The sequence below is a fragment of the Agaricus bisporus genome (genome assembly GCF_000300575.1).
Source record: "Agaricus bisporus var. bisporus H97 unplaced genomic scaffold AGABI2scaffold_1, whole genome shotgun sequence".
Lineage (NCBI taxonomy): Eukaryota > Fungi > Basidiomycota > Agaricomycetes > Agaricales > Agaricaceae > Agaricus > Agaricus bisporus.
Genome location: NW_006267344.1, coordinates 3,303,122 through 3,318,841, shown reverse-complemented (window position 1 = coordinate 3,318,841; position 15,720 = coordinate 3,303,122). Strand labels below are relative to the sequence as shown.

The following is a 15,720-nucleotide window of genomic DNA, read 5'->3' as shown; positions in this document are numbered from 1 at the left end:
TCCACTAACCCAACCAAGATCACACCCTAATCCGATCAAAAGAAAAAAAAAGGAAAGAAACGAAACGAAACGAAAATCTCAGAAACGACCTAGTCAACAACAATAATAACAGTCTACAAAAACGTAAACTCTTCAAAAAAGTCAAATAGACAGAGAAAATCGCAACAAAGAATTATCACATATATCAGATTTCAATAAAAGAAAAAGAAAAAGAGACAAAATTCACAAATCAAACTACCTTTCTGTCATTGTCAAGTCACTAGCCCCAAAACCAAAACCGCCCGCCCGACCCATTGTACGCACAAAAATTCGCTTTCACATAAGCTTACCCAAAAAACCTTGCAATTGATTTCTCCTCTTCCTACCCGCCATTTCTTCAACAGCCGACAACGCATATCCAATCGGACCTGTCGACGATTTCGGAGCGGTCGAACTCTGTCCTGTTGATGATGGATAATTATACGGTCCTACAAAAAAAATCAAATATATAATAAGAAAAAAAAAAGTTAAATTAGCGAAAAAAACCTCATACGAGGAGGTGGAGGATAGGGGGATGATACAGGTGGAGATGACGGTCCAGGTGAAGGCATCCAAGATCCAGGCCCCGGTCCTCCCTCATGAGCCTGAGGGAACCCCATACTTCCATCATAATGACCACTCCCATGTCGCATATGAAGATCCTGCGAAGGATAATATCCACCCGCATATCCCCCAACAGGCGGCATACTACCACCCGTAAACGGTGGCCCACCACTTTGAGTATATCCTCCAGGAGGTCCATGAGGGAATTGTGGTCCAGGCATATGCGGAGGCTGCATCGCCGGTGGGGAGTTCGAATTATACGAGGTATAATTGGTTGGAGGAGGAGGGTATGGTGAAGGTACCGCCGGTGGGCTTTGAGGCGGAGAAGTATGATGCGGTGCATACGTATAGTACGGTTGTTGACCCGGATAAGACGAAGTAGCCACAGACGGCGTTTGAGGTCCAGGTCCAGGACTCACAGCAGGCGGATAATGCATTGCAGGACTTTGTCCAGGATAAGTTGAAACATTCGGAGCAGGAGAAGGATAAGAACCTCCACCAGGACCATGTCCTCCTCCATGCATAGAAAAACTTGGCGCGCTTGGTCCCATATCTTGAGGACCAGTCGGGAAAGAAGGACTCAGAGAAGAAGACCCATAATGAGGTCTCCCATGCGAAGTCGAAGCATATCCAGAAATCGTAGCATTCGGTCTCAAATTCGCACCAGTACCACTTTCACTCGGATTCGACGAATGTGGTCCACTAACTGTATGAGGTCTCGCCAAATTCGCACCACCTCTACCTCCCTTATACGTAGCATACGATACATTCGGGTTCGCCACTTTCCATTCGGGCGGTGGCCATTGCCCTTGAGACCATTGAGAAGGATCCGACGGTGAAAGTTGTTGAGGTTGTTGTGACAGTTGTGGTGGTGGAGGTGAAGAAGAATATCCTTGATGAGATTGAGGTCTTCCACTAGATGACGATAGATCTGGCCTGGTACTGAGATTTGCGCTTGGTCTATTACCGAAATATCCACCCGAACTAGAGGCAGCACTGTGGGCAGGGTGAGGTGAAGTCGGATCGGAAGTTCCAGCATGTGGTCGCGGTGAAGTAAGACTCGTGCTGCGTCCAAAATCATTCACAAGTGACGCTACTTGAGGGTCGGGACCACTGGATCCAGTACCATGGGTTTGTTGACCTGGATATGTCGAGATATTCACAGTCGGAGTACGTGAACGTGAATGCGGGCTAGTAGTGGTGGTGGTAGCGGTATTATTCAGGTTCGAAGGACCAGATACGGGGTTATTGTTCACAGCCTGTGGTGGTACGGTTGATGTAGAACTCGTATGTTGGGCAGCGGATACATTATTAGACACTGCGGCCGCAGTTCCAGCAGTTGGCGCAGTAGTAGCTGATGTTTCTTCGGCTTCTAAAGAATAAGGAGGCGGGGGTGCATCTTCTTTTTCCTGACTTTGCATAGCTAACCATTCCTGGTACGCTTGTCCGGCATCTTCCGGTTTCGCTTCCTCACCACTCGAACCAGCACTGGAGGAGCTCGAACCAGCAGCAATGGCACTGGCTGGCACGTCCTGATACTTGGGTCGATTAGCCCAATAGTCTTGTAGTTCTTTCGAAGGAAATGTCTCGAAGATTCTTCGCTCGTTATGCATTGTTTCTGACACGAGTCCGCAAATCCGCATGTACCTGTAAATCAACCTGTCATTCGCAAACCTCCCGCAAAAACGAACGTATTCTTACCAATCTGATGGAAGATCATATCCATCTTCGTCCAAAGCCATGAATCTGAAATTGTCTGATTGTGGCAAAAGACGTTTGTGAGACACGACGGGCATGAACGCAGTTCCTTCATCATATCTAGAGACGTTCGAGATCAGTTTTCTCTTTGAACGGGAGGGACGGATCGTAGGAGGCGAAATGATCGGGCTTGAGACAAGTATACTCACTCATCCCACATTGCACCATACACACATCGAACTCCTAGTTTACGCGCGTTGTAAAACTGTTTCCAAAGGAAACGTCCACCATTTCGCTTGATGTTATTCCAACCCCATTTTCCTTCGGATAGATTGCATCCCTGTCATCGTTCGGTTTTAGCAAGCAGAAAACGATTCGCGCGAGGGCAGTATGCTGAACGCACAGATCCACCGGGAAATACTACAGGAATATAGTCCACTTTCTTATGTCCCTGTTCTACGCGTTTCTTGATCAACTCGACATCACCCTTCATCCTCGTCTCTGCGAAATTATCTGCCTCTTGTTCATTAGAGTATCTGCCAATTGTCCACGGGGAGATGGCGTCAAAATCGTTAAGCCAAACATCGAGGAACTCAGGGTTGCAGTCAGCATCGCCTTCCGATGTCCTCCACTGAGAAGGGGTACCCGCCATGACGTACACACCTCCCGGTGTGATTGTCCTGAAATGGGCCACGATCGCCCGAAGCAGGGCAGGTGAGTGTCCAGCGCCATCGAATCCAAAGCCTGAGCCGCGCAGAGGGTTGTAGAGGAGAACGAAATGTAGTTAGAGCGGGAGAAATCGCCTGTCAGACGGACAAAGCTCAAAAGTTGAAGAAAGATCCTCACTTACCCCATAATACGATCACGGGTTTTCCCTTTTCTTTGAGATAGCTCGGACTATCGAGAACGCATTTCTCGCGCACGAGGTGTGCCCAATCGCGTTCGAGAACTCTTTGAATACGATCTGCAGGAACGCCGGATACGTCGTACCTGAACAGATTGGACGATCAGAACAACGTCGGCTGTGTTGGAACAGGAGGTGCTTACATGATTGCGAACACACGACCCTCTTTCTCTGCTGCCTCGCGAACGCAATCGCCTACCTCGTCCCGTATTCGCCTGATACCTTCGTTCCCGGCTTCGAGGTCTGTCTGACCTGCAAACCGCTGTAGGAATGCTCCGTCGACGCCGTTTTCTGCCATCCAGCGGAAATGTCTGGCAGTATATAGGATCGCTTCGAATGTTCTATACGGAGACAGACACTCACTTTTGTACGGTTTTTGGGATTCGCGAAGAAAATAGAAAGGCTTGTTCGCCTGACTTGAACTTCAGTCCGGGGGCTGGAAAGAGTTCCGAGGGAGAATATGAAGACACGTCAGGCCAGAGGTCTGTGTTAGGACGGCCTCCATCGGGTACAGGAAAGTTGAACCAATGCAGCCATCCATGGTGTCCTATAGAACGTAGACATGAGAATCGATGCGAATCTGTTACTGTGTGATGGCCTGCCTGGTCCTACTGGATCGCCATCGCCTGCACAGGTGAACCTGCGTGGTTCAGTCCGAGTCCGCGACGGGTAGAATGTGCGGCTCACCATCCTTGATAGCCCACGAGAAATTTGTCCTGTATTGTGGATGAATCGGCTCTACACTGGATGAGTGCTGGTCATTCGAAAACAATAAACTGCTCACCGCTTGAGTTTACGCTGAGAAGCGCTGGCCATGGTGGTGGTTAGAAACTGGACAGCGGGCGGCTGTCATTCGTGTGTCATTTCCAGGGTCAACATGGACGCCATCGCTGCCGAACTAGCAGCCCAGCTCCTCTGCCGTCTCAATCAGTAATTCATCATTCATCTGCCTGACTTTTGGCTGATTTGTGATCCCAGAATCCCTGCTCACAAACGTCTCCTCGTCGGCATCGCCGGTATACCAGGCGCAGGAAAGACCGTCTTTGCTCACAAACTCATCTCGGCGTTGGCAGCTCAGCCAGCGGTCCTCATTGGCTTGGATGGCTGGCATTACACGAGAGCAGAGCTGGCCGCAATGCCAGACCCGCAACTCGCTCGCGACAAACGAGGAGCTCACTGGACGTTTGACGGATCTTCTTATGTCGCCTTCATGCGTTCTCTCAGTGAGGACATCACTCCCTCCACACCTATAATCACTGCCCCGTCCTTCGATCATGCAATAAAGGATCCTGAGCCTCACGCGGTTGCTATCCATCCTCATCATCGGATCGTTATCATCGAGGGATTGTACACATTCCTCTCTATCACCCCCTGGGTGGAAGCTTCGAAACTCTTAGATGAACGATGGTTCGTTCAGACGGACATCGATAAAGTGATTGAACGTATTGTAAAACGACACGTCGTCACTGGCGTTGCAAAGGACGAGGAAGAGGCTATTTGGAGGGCGAATGAGAACGACATGCCCAGTAAGCATAACCAAAAACCATCCATAAACGATCTAAAACGTTTGCAGACGGCAGATTTTTGATGGAAAATATGCTGGAACCTACGAGAGTCATAACGAGCATCGACGACACTTCCTTGACACCTCTTTGAAAAAAGAAAAAAGAAAATCTTTGTCTCTACCTATTCATCCCAAACGAACCACACTCGGGCAAACCAAACTGACGTGCAACACGCTACTATCCTGTCAAACCAAAAATGATCACCATGAAAACGAAGAACATCAATATAGGTCCTTTCTACTACCTCCCGCGTTCAAATCGACTCTTGGATACTCAAAAGTTCCCCGTTTATTTGCATCATCCTATCTGACATCGATGTGCTTTTTTTGCTTGTTCTCTCGTATCCCTATACCCCGTTGAATAAACACATTTTATCAAGTGGGTTTTCTGCCTTGCATTGCGAAGTACGTATCCATACACTCGATTTGATCAAATCTCAAGAATTCGAGGTACATCGCCGAATAAAGGCGATGAAAATGATACCCGCGAACCGTTACAATACGCACCAAAAATAACGTTCTACTGCATCATCAGAATAATGCACCTGTCTTCTCTCCGCCCCTTGCACACACACGTAAGTAAGAAAAGAGTAAGTCGTCGATTTGAACGGACAACTCGGAAGTTCGGTACGACCAACGACCGCGAAAAGACTGGGATGTCAAGATCTTCTTCACGATGACACATGTATACGCGCATTAGAAGCACCAACGCCTCGAGGTCTTCTGATTCAGACCAAAAAAACTTCTTTGCGAAATCTAAGGACCTTTTTTCTTTCTCCTCGTGCTGGACTATTATCCTGAGCGCTAAATCATTCCCGCGAAACGTTTACAGTTATACGTGTGTGTGTAATACCGAAGATATGAATAAGGAATGTATCATTGAATCTTCAAGTTTTTGTTCCGCCGCCACCCCCTTTCTGTGAGCGGGGTTTTCCTTCCTGCTCACAAAATCCATTGATGAAAAGGAGCAAGGTAACCATGGTCAAAACCATCATTTTCTCGACTTCTCCTTACTTTTTCATTCTCTCTCATTGACACATAACCATTAGTATTGACTACTACGAAGGAGAGAACAACAACAACCAAAAAAAAAAAATTCTTAGCCCGCATAAACCACACCCAAATAGACAAGTTCTCTCCTCTTTCACTTCTGATCAAACAACGAAGCCAAAAGTATTAACCCCTTCACGGGAATTCGTATAACCTTTAAACAAGTTTCTTTTAATTTAGATTGATTGATTAAATGAGCGGGTCATTCTTTGATTATTTTTGGAGTCGTCACTAGGGTTGGGTTCAAAACCCAAATAGTAAAAGACGGAGTGGGATCTTGGATTTCTTTGTCTAGCTAATCCCTTTGGGTTTACAGCCGATTTTTTCGCATAATGGCTATGTCTGGCAATTACACCCGAGTGAAGTCTTGGAATAGATTTTCTCGGAGGGAAAGACTCGCCTGCACAAAAGAATGGAGAAAAAATGGATAGGTTTTAATTCAGTCTACAATCGCCTAAATCGCCTAATCAGTACCTGAAACTATGGGATTGAAATGGCTCATCTTGAAGGCCCTAGAAAACTCTTCTTTCGCGGCGCATGTCATGAATGAACGCAATTATAAGAAGTTTTTTAGGGGTCATTTCTGTCGAAACAAATTCCCTATGAAAATTTTTTAATGTATGTCCAGTTGAGAGTTGGAGCTGTTCTATTAGTCGCTCAAAGATGAACGACATCATGGAGGAGGTGAACCGCCGCTACGCCCACTACATCGCCTTCTCTACGCGATGTTTGCTTTGGCGCGCGATGTATGTATTCAAGTTCAATTTTCAGAGCCTCTTGGAGAGCGGGAGATTGCAAGCAAGTATGAAACATATTTGTATTGAAGCGAGTGAGGTAACTTGTGTGTTCCATCTATCTCGTGAGAATGGAACTAGCAGAAACCTTGAAGTATGGTTCTGTCCGCTCAGAGCCAGACACGGACATGAAATCATCTGAGTCTGCAGAGTCTTTCCCGGTCGACATTGTGGACGACTAGGATTCCAGCCTGGAAACATCTTGTGTCCGTCGACAGTTCGATGGTATTGGTATATAGGTTGCCTCAGCAGCTAATGATATGTATTGCAAAACGGGCAACAGGAATTTGCATTATAAATAGCACGATCTGAGCCCAAGTTAGCTTGGAGTCGGCATAATGACCAAGCGGAGTTTACTCCTTTTCAGACGTGCCAAACTTGAAATACTATGGGTCAGGTTTGTGGAATCGAAATTGAACCTTCCAGGCCATCTGTTAATCCTGAGTATCTCTAGGAATCGCTCCCAACTGTCAAAGGGACATATTATCGGGGACTAGTCCTCCACCTCCATGCGTCTAATCCTCCCCCCATGCCCGCCAATCACATGTGCCTTTATGAAAGAGGCGAACATCGTGTCGTCAAACTCAACGAGCTTTATGAGAAATCCATTGCCGAACGTCCTGTACTTCCTTCCACCCCGCCGGCCATGACCATCACTCTCGAAAAGCGTTTGAATTCCAGCACCCGACGCATTCCCCATGTCTGGACCGCTCACGTTCAAGGAAACACTTCCCAAAATGGAGCGACGATGAAGACAGCAGAGACAGTATATCCACCAATGTTGGTAGCCAAGATCTTCGATCCTGTATTCCTCGATGAAGACGAGGCCTATTACTCTGACGCTTTCCTTGCCCGCGACCGCTCTGTCTATTCAGAGGTGAAGGCGTACGAGAAGCTCAAGCACCTTCAAGGAACATTATTGGCACAGTTCTATGGACTTTTCACCGCGACGCTTCCCGCGCAGCACAACCGGACGGTGCATGTCATTCTCCTAGAAGAGGTACCGGGCATGGATCTACGCCTCCTCTTGCCTCCAAAAGTTGCAGAGAGAGTATGCTCCAGACACAGAGAAGCCATCTTTGACCGTGTGCTCAATCTGTACCTGGATCTCTGCGACTGTGGCGTCAATCAACACGACATGCACCCCAGGAATGTCATCTTGCGGCCGCAAGAACATGTGGTACCAGGCACACGATTTTGTAACACAGATGATTGCCCGTTAACTCTCCAGATAGACTGCGACGACTTTCATTTAGTCATGATTGATTTTGAATGTGTCGAGTTTGAGGAGGAGGATTTTTTCGCTGAAATGCGTGCCTATAGGCAGAGGGACTTGGATGAACTCAAAGTGCAGTGTCGTGAAGAAGGGTGGCTCGAGGGTGAGATGCAATGGAACTAATTTCCTGATGTAGTTGTCGTGCAATACACGCCGAGTGCCACTGAATGCTTGTCGTCGAAATACGTCTTTTTTGGGTATGCGTGTTGTACTTAGACCGTGTAAGGTTTTCTTTTGAACATCCATTTATTCCTTATAGGTTAATATATTTAAATCTCGTGTGACATCCAGTAACTAAGTACAGTACGTTCGGTAATGGATTTCTCATAAAGCTCCTTGAGTTTGATGACGCGATGTTCGCCACTTTCGTGAAGGCACATGTGATTGGCGGGCATGAGGGGGATGAATGTTCCGTAAAGACAATAGTGATCCGGTTGACGGCAATACCCCGTGAGACATACAGGGCCCGGGCCGCTCACCTCGATCACGGCCGTATTTGGGAACTTTGTCAACCGGATCAATGTGGCATTCGCTGTTTCCTCTTACACAGACAACCATATCGCTCCAAACTCTTATGGACGAGGTTGGTCGAGCTGAAATCCAGTCATCGTCATCCGTTTAACTGGTGAATCTATAGGAAATAGATGAACCGTTCCCGATCCTCCATGAGACATATTATAAAGGACTAGTCCTCGACCTCCATACATCCAGCCCTCCGAGTCTTGAGCCCGCTGACTTAGAAGGAATGGGTATAAAGGACGCTAGCGAGCCCGACTATGTTGAGCCAATCGAGCTTTACAAAAAATCCATTGCCGAGCGCACCGTCCTTCCTTCCACTCCGCCGGCCGTGACCATGACACTCGAAAAGCGGTTGTCGATCAGCTCCAGCCACATCTCCCATGTCTGGACCGACCATGTCCAGGAAAATCCTTCTCATAATGGAAAGGCAACGAAATATCCGCCGCTGCTGGTTGCCAAGATATTCGATCCCCTGTTCTTTGGCGGGAAGGATGCCGATGCATTTGACGCTTTTCTTGTCCGCGACATCAATCTCTACACCGAGGTGAAAGCATATGAGGATCTCAAACATTTTCAGGGAACTGTGATACCACAGTTCTATGGACTCTTTGTCGCGGCACTCCCTGCGCAGCGCAACAGACCGGTATATATTCTTCTCTTAGAAGAGGTGCCAGGAAAGGATTTATACCGCACTTTGCCTCCGCATGTTGCAGAGAGAGTATGTCTCAAACACAAGGAAGCCATCCTCGAGGGTGCGCTCAACCTACTTTTTGATTTTTGCGAGTGTGGCGTCAATCCAATGGAAGATATGCGTCCCAGGAATATCATCTTGCGGCCGCAAAAGCATGTGGTCTCAGAGGCGCAATTCTGTACCACAGATAGCTGCCCGGCAACTCGTAAGATAGACTGCGACGACTTGCATTTGGTCATGGTTGATTTCGAGAGCGTTGAGTTCATGGACGAGCAAGATCGCACCTGGAACCGCGCACATAGGCAGGAGCAGGTCGAAGATTTAAAATCGAGGTTATTGGAGGAACAATGGCTAGAGGGTAAGTATTGAAAATATCATCCTCGATTTAAGTTGGGTATCGATGTGTCTCTGTCATATCACTACCAAGTTTGAAAGCGTTCTTGATGTATTATTTTTTTTTCTTCGCATGACAATGAAATTCTAACCAGAATATCAGATGGGCCATGGCCCTGAAAACTCAAGTTCGATTCTACAAACCTGGTCCATAACATGTGGCAAGACAATAATGATCCGGTTGACGGCAATACCCCGTGAGACATTACAGAACCCGGGCCGCTCATCTCGATCACGGCCGTTTTGGGAACTTTGTCAACCGGATCAATGTGGCATTCTGTTTCCTCTCAATCTTACAGACAACCATAACGCACCAAACTCCTATGGACGAGGCTAGTCGAGTCGAAACTCAGTTGTCATCATCTGTTTAACAGGAGAATTTCTAGGAAATAGATGACCCACTCCCGATACCGCACGAGACGTACTATCATGGACTAGCACTCCACCTTCATGTATCCAACCCGCCCCCTATTCCCGCCAATAAAACGGGTTTCAAACCAAGAAGCGCGATTGGCTACGTCGAGCCGATGGAGATTTACAAAAAATCCATTGCCGAACGCCCTGTCCTTCCTTCCACCTCGCCGGCCTTGACAATCACTCTCGAAAAGCAGTTGTCGGCCAGCACCCGACGCATCCCCCACGTTTGGACCGCCCATGTCCGGGGAAAGTCTTCCCCTGATGGAGAAACGACGAAGACGACAGAAACCGAATATCCTTCGCTGTTGGTTGCCAAGATATTCGATCCTATGTTCTTTGGCGGCGAGGATGCCGAATTTTTTGATGCTTTCCTTGTCCGCGACATCCTTGTCTATTCCGAGGTCAAGTCATATGAGAAGCTCAAACACTATCAGGGAACTGTATTGGCACAGTTCTACGGACTCTTTGTCGCGACGCTCCCCACGCAGCACAACAGACCGGTATATATCATTCTCCTTGAAAAGGTGCCGGGAAATGATTTATACCACATCTTGCCTCCGCATGCTGCAAAGAGAGTATGTCCCAGACACAGGGATGCCATCCTTGACAGTGCACTCAACCTGCTTTTCGATTTTTGTGAGTGTGGGGTCGATCTACATGATATGAATCCCCGGAATATCATCCTACGGCCGCAAGAGCGTGAGGTTTCAGAGGCGAAATTCTGCACCACAGATGGTTGTCCGGCAGCTCGTAAGATAGATTGCAACGACTTGCATTTGGTCATGATTGATTTCACGAGTGTTGGATTCCTGGACGAGCAAGATCGTGCCGCGATCCACGTACGTAGGCAGGAGGAGCTTGAAGAGTTAAAATCAAAATTGCAGTTGCAAAAGTGGCTAGAAAGTACGATGTACTGGGTTTAAGATGTGTATTGGCGTATCTCCGTATCAATACACCACCTTATTCAAGGCATTTTGAAGTTGGAAAGAGAAAGCGTATACGGCAGGGAAAACGAACCAATATCTCACTATTTTAACCATTAAAAACAGATTCTTCCTTGAAAGATATGTTACCCCATTCGAAATATAGATATTTATAAACAACAGTTATCAAGTATTGGATAGTTGAGAGCCACATGCTATCTAATTCGAGTCTTTAGGAGTCTTTCGTCCAGCAATCTTGTAGAAGATGGATCCCTACATGGATAACCTGCAGTCAGAACGAATACGATAGGGGGAGAAACCCAAGCAAAAACTCACATCATAGATTGCACGAACGTCAGCTTTGCTCACATATCCATCCTTCGGCCATATCAAATAATAAGAAGCCCACCACTCAAACAGAGCTGCGGACCAACCGAACTGAAGAGAGGAAAAAGCGTAAATGAGCAATTGTTATTTCACAAGCTTGATGAATCACCGACCGGATCAAATGCGTCCATGTTTCCATGAAGCATATGTACGCCCTCTCGAAAAGAAAGCGCATTGTGCGGTGGTTGAGAATACATATTAAAGATGTAGTTGAATCTTTTCTCATCAAATTCTCCTGTGGTCGTGTACGACTCCGTGTCGGAACCGTGTTTCGCCTTTGGGTTTTATTCAAAGTTGTTATTTCGTGAAAGGTATTTTCTTTGACTTACTCGGTGCATATTACGGACTTTCAATCGGAAAAACGGGTCCGGAATCCAAGTTCCCCATGCCACATAAGAGAATCCTCCATGAATGACGATTACCGCAACAATGGTCCAGAATAAATTGAAGTTGATTTCCCTGAGACCATAGAACCTATCGAAATATTTATGATGAGTTTGCCTGTAGCTGTGAACCTTGGGTTTGATAGTCTCACTCACGTATCAGTTGGCCAGATGATACCATCAGAGTCGCGGTCGAAAAAGGCAACATGATTCTGGAGTGCGGTATTGTTGTTAGCTCCGGGAGCATACCCTGGCGCGGTCGAACATCCGTCTGCAGGTGCACCCATATCGTATTTTCTTTTCTTTCTGAAGGGAGAGGAGATGTGAGGTTGTTTGTCGCGGGGGGCATATATAGACTGCACATATGGGGAAATGACGTCACGATGAATCAAATCGGCCAACACCACTGGCTCCTTGTTCCCAATGCACAAACACCGGGGACGGGATTCAAGTTTCATTTCTCTTTTCTGTATCTTTAAACTAATAAACTAGTATCCCTCATACGGGATGATCTGACTTGGAAGGACAGAAAACTTATGATACGATGAACCGACGATCACCCGTACCCATGTTCAAATGTTCACTGCAGGCAATTAATTTTGTTAGAAAATCGATCGCTACTTCTTGGGAGCCTCGACACCGTTGATTGCCAAAAGTTCGACCTCAAACACGAGGTCGGCATTCGGAGGGATGGCGCCACCCCCAGCGCCCCTACTGCCATATCCCTAATATCGGAGAGTTAATCACGAAAGAGGTGGAAGCGGGGGTTGATTTAACCTACATAATCAGAGCTGATGGTCAACTTGGCTTTCTGGCCAAGAGATAATTGAGGTACACCTTAAGATCGTTGGTGAATCCTTTATCGGAAAGGTATTTGGGGATGACTGATACCTTCATCCCACCCCTGGATCACATCTCCGACTCCAATCTTGGTCTCGAATGGCTTGTTTCTTTCAAAATAAACATGAGCAGTGTAAACGATTTACATAACAACGAATGCAGCTCACCGGTCTCTGCTAGAGTCAAATTTCTTTCCACTTTTAAGAGTACCAATGTAGTGCATCTTGACCTTGTCTTGAGTTGAATTTATCAGTTTGATCGCCAGAGATGCAGGGGAAACTAACTAACCTCCTTTCTTGGGGAACGTTCTTCCGTCTCCGGGGGTAATAGAAGTCACTTCGACACCCTGTGTAAAGTTTCGTGTTTCGTAAGGAGCGGCATCGTGTAGTAGAAGGGTATCGTGGACTAACCATGATGTTGTAGTGATGATGATAGTGATAACGTTCAGGGGCTATTTATCCATTTTATATGATTTCCAATTTTAGAATACCTAGACAGTTTTGACAAAGTTCTCAGATCTCATCTACTAGTCGTCTTTTCTTCTTCATTTTGTCGGGGTTTATTTGCCTAGTATTATAACACGATTCAAGTGAGACTAAATGTACTCGTTTTGTGAGCACTCGACATTCAGCATAAATCGTAATCTCTGTTTTTGTATTGGCACGAGGCTTATAAATACTTGTGTGTCCCTGATTATCACGACGTTCTAAACTTCCAACCACCTGCCTCGAGCGCGGACATTAACTTTGCGTTGGAGCACGCTCGGGACCGCCCAATTTAATGACGACTATCGTACCATGGCATCTACGCACTCCTGCAACTATATTCAACAGCTCGACCAAGCGACGTACGACAAATCTACGGAACTCGTTGGTCAACTAGGCCCACTCGACCATCACATTTACGAACTGAACAAGTCGCGAAGTACCATCATCCATTATTCCAACCAGTTCCATTCACCTATCTATCGTCTTCCCAACGAGATACTGTCATACATTTTTCGCAAATGCGCTGACTCGAAGTGGACCCCGACTTTCAGGCGCAAATACATTCATGAAGCCATGGTTCTGAGCTCTGTATCATCTCGTTGGCGTCAAGTGGCACTGGGAACATCAAAGTTGTGGGGAAAGTTAGAGTTTCGTCGCTTTAGTGAAGAAACGTCACTTGACGCCGTTGCTTGCTTGATTCAATACTGCACGACACACGCACCTTCTCTCGACATTACGATTCGGAGTTCTGTCTTTAATTCACTTGATGAACATTTCCCCAGTAGCCCGTTCATTGCTGCAATCTTTTGTCCGGAAACAGTGCCGAAAATCAAAGGACTAAGGGTGTATCAACCTGGCTATCACTTGATAGAAACGCTCCCTTCTTTGTCATCCCTGCAGACTTTGTTTTTGAGAAGTGACTCAACTTGTTGCCTTGACCTGAGGTCCCTCCCTCTCGCAGAGGTCCATCTAACTCTACCTCACTTGGAATCGATTACGCTCCCCCCCTCTGTGCAGTTTCTTCATATTCACGACGTGCCTTTACACCTTGCGATGGCACTCCTATATCAATGCCCAAGGCTTACCGATTGCCTATACGACCCCAAACCTAGCGTGCCTCTCATCCCCTTCACTGAGACTCTGGCTCTCAACAAGCTCAAGACGTTAATATGTTCAGCTGAAGGGACGCTCGGAACCGTCTCGTCTATGCCAAATCTGCAACTGCGTTCTCTCGAAGCTCTCAAACTGGAGAAATTCCAAAATGGCCGATTTGACCTCAGTTTTACCACCGCGATTTGCCATCAAGTATCCGCGACCCTCCAATCTCTCACTTTTACCAGAGTTTTCCTACTGAAGTCTTTGTGGAAACACCTTTTCAATTCCCACCTTCCCGTCCTTCGAAGTCTAACTTTCTATGACTTTACATTTACCTCTATGCCTGAAGCTCTACTCGCACTTACACCGGACGATGAAGAGGAAGATGAACACAGAGAACAACATCTTCCTAATCTTAGATTCCTGACTATCAACACCTGTCATGAGCTTTTTACAGAGCACAGTCGGGATCATACTTGTCGTTCTGCTCTGGATATGAAGAAGAAGAGACGAGTTGGTGAAACGCACTCTTTCCACCTCAGCTTCCTTTCCCGTAACTATGGACCCAGAAATTGGCCACTTCACCTAAAGGAAGAGTTAGAGGAACTTGTAGCGAGACCTCGGGTCAGGGTCACATGGAATGGCGAGAAGATAGCATGTTGATTGTTGGTTAGTATCTCACTATTTCCAATGTCGCGATTGATCGAGCTAGCGGGATTCGAGTAGCTTTGTGGGCGGTGTGTTAGTAAGAGCCTGCCTAGACCTAGCATCTTAATCACCGGTGGTGCGCCTTACTCGCACATTTTACCAAACCAATTTCATGTTTCCTCGCCTCTTTCTCTCTTCTTACTTATTTCTATGACTTACGGCCCTCGCGGATCGAGGTGGAGGTCTCCATTTTTCATTTAGAGACTCCTCATGTAGTAGGTAAAAACAGTATTATCTCTCACAGTCTACCGAATATTTCGGTCGCCCAGATAATAAGTTCTACTTCCAATTCTCGCTCTCATCCTATCTCCTACGCTCGATCACTGATCTCCAGGTTTTCTAGCCGAACTGTCGCTCGTTCTTTTGATCTTCACGCCGATCTTGGAGTCTCGCGATCGTTTCGCCGATCGTGCAAGTTTTGGGTGATCGACTCGAACTCGAGTTCTTCAGTAGATGGCGATGCACATACCGAAATCAACGAGGACCCTGCCGATTCACACTCGGGCATTTTGTGAATATTTTGATAGTTGTTCGGCTGTGTCCAGGGATTCGTGAGTCGTGTCAATGACCTGCGGTGATAATGTATCTACATTGTTATCTTGGTGGGGACTTGCGCTTAATTGAAATAGGTCAGGCGTCAAACATCAAAATACGAGACGTGTTCTAGGATACTTACTGGCTATCGGGGACAATTGGAGAGGAGTAGTCGCCACTGACCGGTAGACCCGCCGTAGAATAAGTCAATTCATGACTTTTGACATGGAATGACAGGAAAAATGGGGAGAAGAGTAATGACACCCGAAATTGAACGACTGGAGTCAAGGAACAATCTTGGCAAGGACTTGCCAGTATACCTGTACCATATCCTGTTAGAGGATGTAAAGAACTGCCGATTGACACGGTATAGTGGGGAATAAGGCATGGCAAGGACCTCCCTGCCTGTATGCGAAACTTGCATTCACCCTTTCATTGTACCTGTCTTCAAGATAAGTAAGTACCATGTCAGGT

The 15,720-nt window shown here is 46.8% G+C and overlaps 6 protein-coding genes across 6 annotated transcripts; 3 read left to right on the top strand and 3 right to left on the bottom strand.

The window, feature by feature from the left end:
• Window positions 1-315: 315 nt before the first annotated feature.
• On the bottom strand, window positions 316-4,000 carry AGABI2DRAFT_114730 (hypothetical protein; the record flags this gene model as incomplete). Its single annotated transcript, XM_006454897.1, has 11 exons — window positions 316-467; window positions 533-2,229; window positions 2,284-2,400; window positions 2,490-2,620; window positions 2,684-3,024; window positions 3,131-3,270; window positions 3,328-3,495; window positions 3,548-3,731; window positions 3,772-3,824; window positions 3,872-3,922; window positions 3,969-4,000. 11 exons carry the CDS (start codon window positions 3,998-4,000, stop codon window positions 316-318), a joined length of 3,066 nt encoding a protein of 1,021 aa, XP_006454960.1.
• Window positions 4,001-4,045: 45 nt separating this feature from the next.
• AGABI2DRAFT_190127 (hypothetical protein) lies at window positions 4,046-4,984 on the top strand. The gene is made up of 3 exons (XM_006454896.1): window positions 4,046-4,114; window positions 4,163-4,710; window positions 4,758-4,984. The coding sequence occupies exons 1-3, from the start codon at window positions 4,062-4,064 to the stop codon at window positions 4,838-4,840; spliced, it is 684 nt and encodes a 227-aa protein (XP_006454959.1). The 5' UTR covers window positions 4,046-4,061; the 3' UTR covers window positions 4,841-4,984.
• A 2,137-nt stretch (window positions 4,985-7,121) lies between these two features.
• AGABI2DRAFT_114728 (hypothetical protein) lies at window positions 7,122-7,991 on the top strand (the record flags this gene model as incomplete). The annotated part of the gene is made up of 1 exon (XM_006454895.1): window positions 7,122-7,991. The coding sequence occupies one exon, from the start codon at window positions 7,122-7,124 to the stop codon at window positions 7,989-7,991; it is 870 nt and encodes a 289-aa protein (XP_006454958.1).
• A 451-nt stretch (window positions 7,992-8,442) lies between these two features.
• On the top strand, window positions 8,443-10,811 carry AGABI2DRAFT_114727 (hypothetical protein; the record flags this gene model as incomplete). The annotated part of the gene is made up of 3 exons (XM_006454894.1): window positions 8,443-8,451; window positions 8,506-9,436; window positions 9,910-10,811. 3 exons carry the CDS (start codon window positions 8,443-8,445, stop codon window positions 10,809-10,811), a joined length of 1,842 nt encoding a protein of 613 aa, XP_006454957.1.
• A 219-nt stretch (window positions 10,812-11,030) lies between these two features.
• AGABI2DRAFT_61246 (hypothetical protein) lies at window positions 11,031-11,868 on the bottom strand (the record flags this gene model as incomplete). The annotated part of the gene is made up of 5 exons (XM_006454893.1): window positions 11,031-11,084; window positions 11,148-11,249; window positions 11,312-11,473; window positions 11,528-11,672; window positions 11,738-11,868. 5 exons carry the CDS (start codon window positions 11,866-11,868, stop codon window positions 11,031-11,033), a joined length of 594 nt encoding a protein of 197 aa, XP_006454956.1.
• A 116-nt stretch (window positions 11,869-11,984) lies between these two features.
• On the bottom strand, window positions 11,985-12,850 carry AGABI2DRAFT_190126 (hypothetical protein). Its single transcript, XM_006454892.1, has 6 exons — window positions 12,832-12,850; window positions 12,710-12,767; window positions 12,589-12,655; window positions 12,473-12,531; window positions 12,363-12,418; window positions 11,985-12,306 (listed from the first exon to the last, which is right to left on the bottom strand). Exons 1-6 carry the CDS (start codon window positions 12,832-12,834, stop codon window positions 12,199-12,201), a joined length of 351 nt encoding a protein of 116 aa, XP_006454955.1. The 5' UTR covers window positions 12,835-12,850; the 3' UTR covers window positions 11,985-12,198.
• Window positions 12,851-15,720: the final 2,870 nt, after the last annotated feature.

What these genes read in the sequence shown, in the direction of transcription:
- AGABI2DRAFT_190126 (XM_006454892.1), bottom strand. An exon ending in GATCCAGGGGTGGGATGAAG is followed by an intron (nt 12,419 to 12,472) that starts GTATCAGTCATC and finishes AACGATCTTAAG; the next exon opens with GTGTACCTCAATTATCTCTT. An exon ending in TGACCATCAGCTCTGATTAT is followed by an intron (nt 12,307 to 12,362) that starts GTAGGTTAAATC and finishes CTCCGATATTAG; the next exon opens with GGATATGGCAGTAGGGGCGC.
- AGABI2DRAFT_190127 (XM_006454896.1), top strand. Translation starts at nt 4,062, where the DNA reads ATGGACGCCATCGCTGCCGAACTAGCAGCCCAGCTCCTCTGCCGTCTC. An exon ending in CTCCTCTGCCGTCTCAATCA is followed by an intron (nt 4,115 to 4,162) that starts GTAATTCATCAT and finishes TTGTGATCCCAG; the next exon opens with AATCCCTGCTCACAAACGTC. An exon ending in GAATGAGAACGACATGCCCA is followed by an intron (nt 4,711 to 4,757) that starts GTAAGCATAACC and finishes AAACGTTTGCAG; the next exon opens with ACGGCAGATTTTTGATGGAA.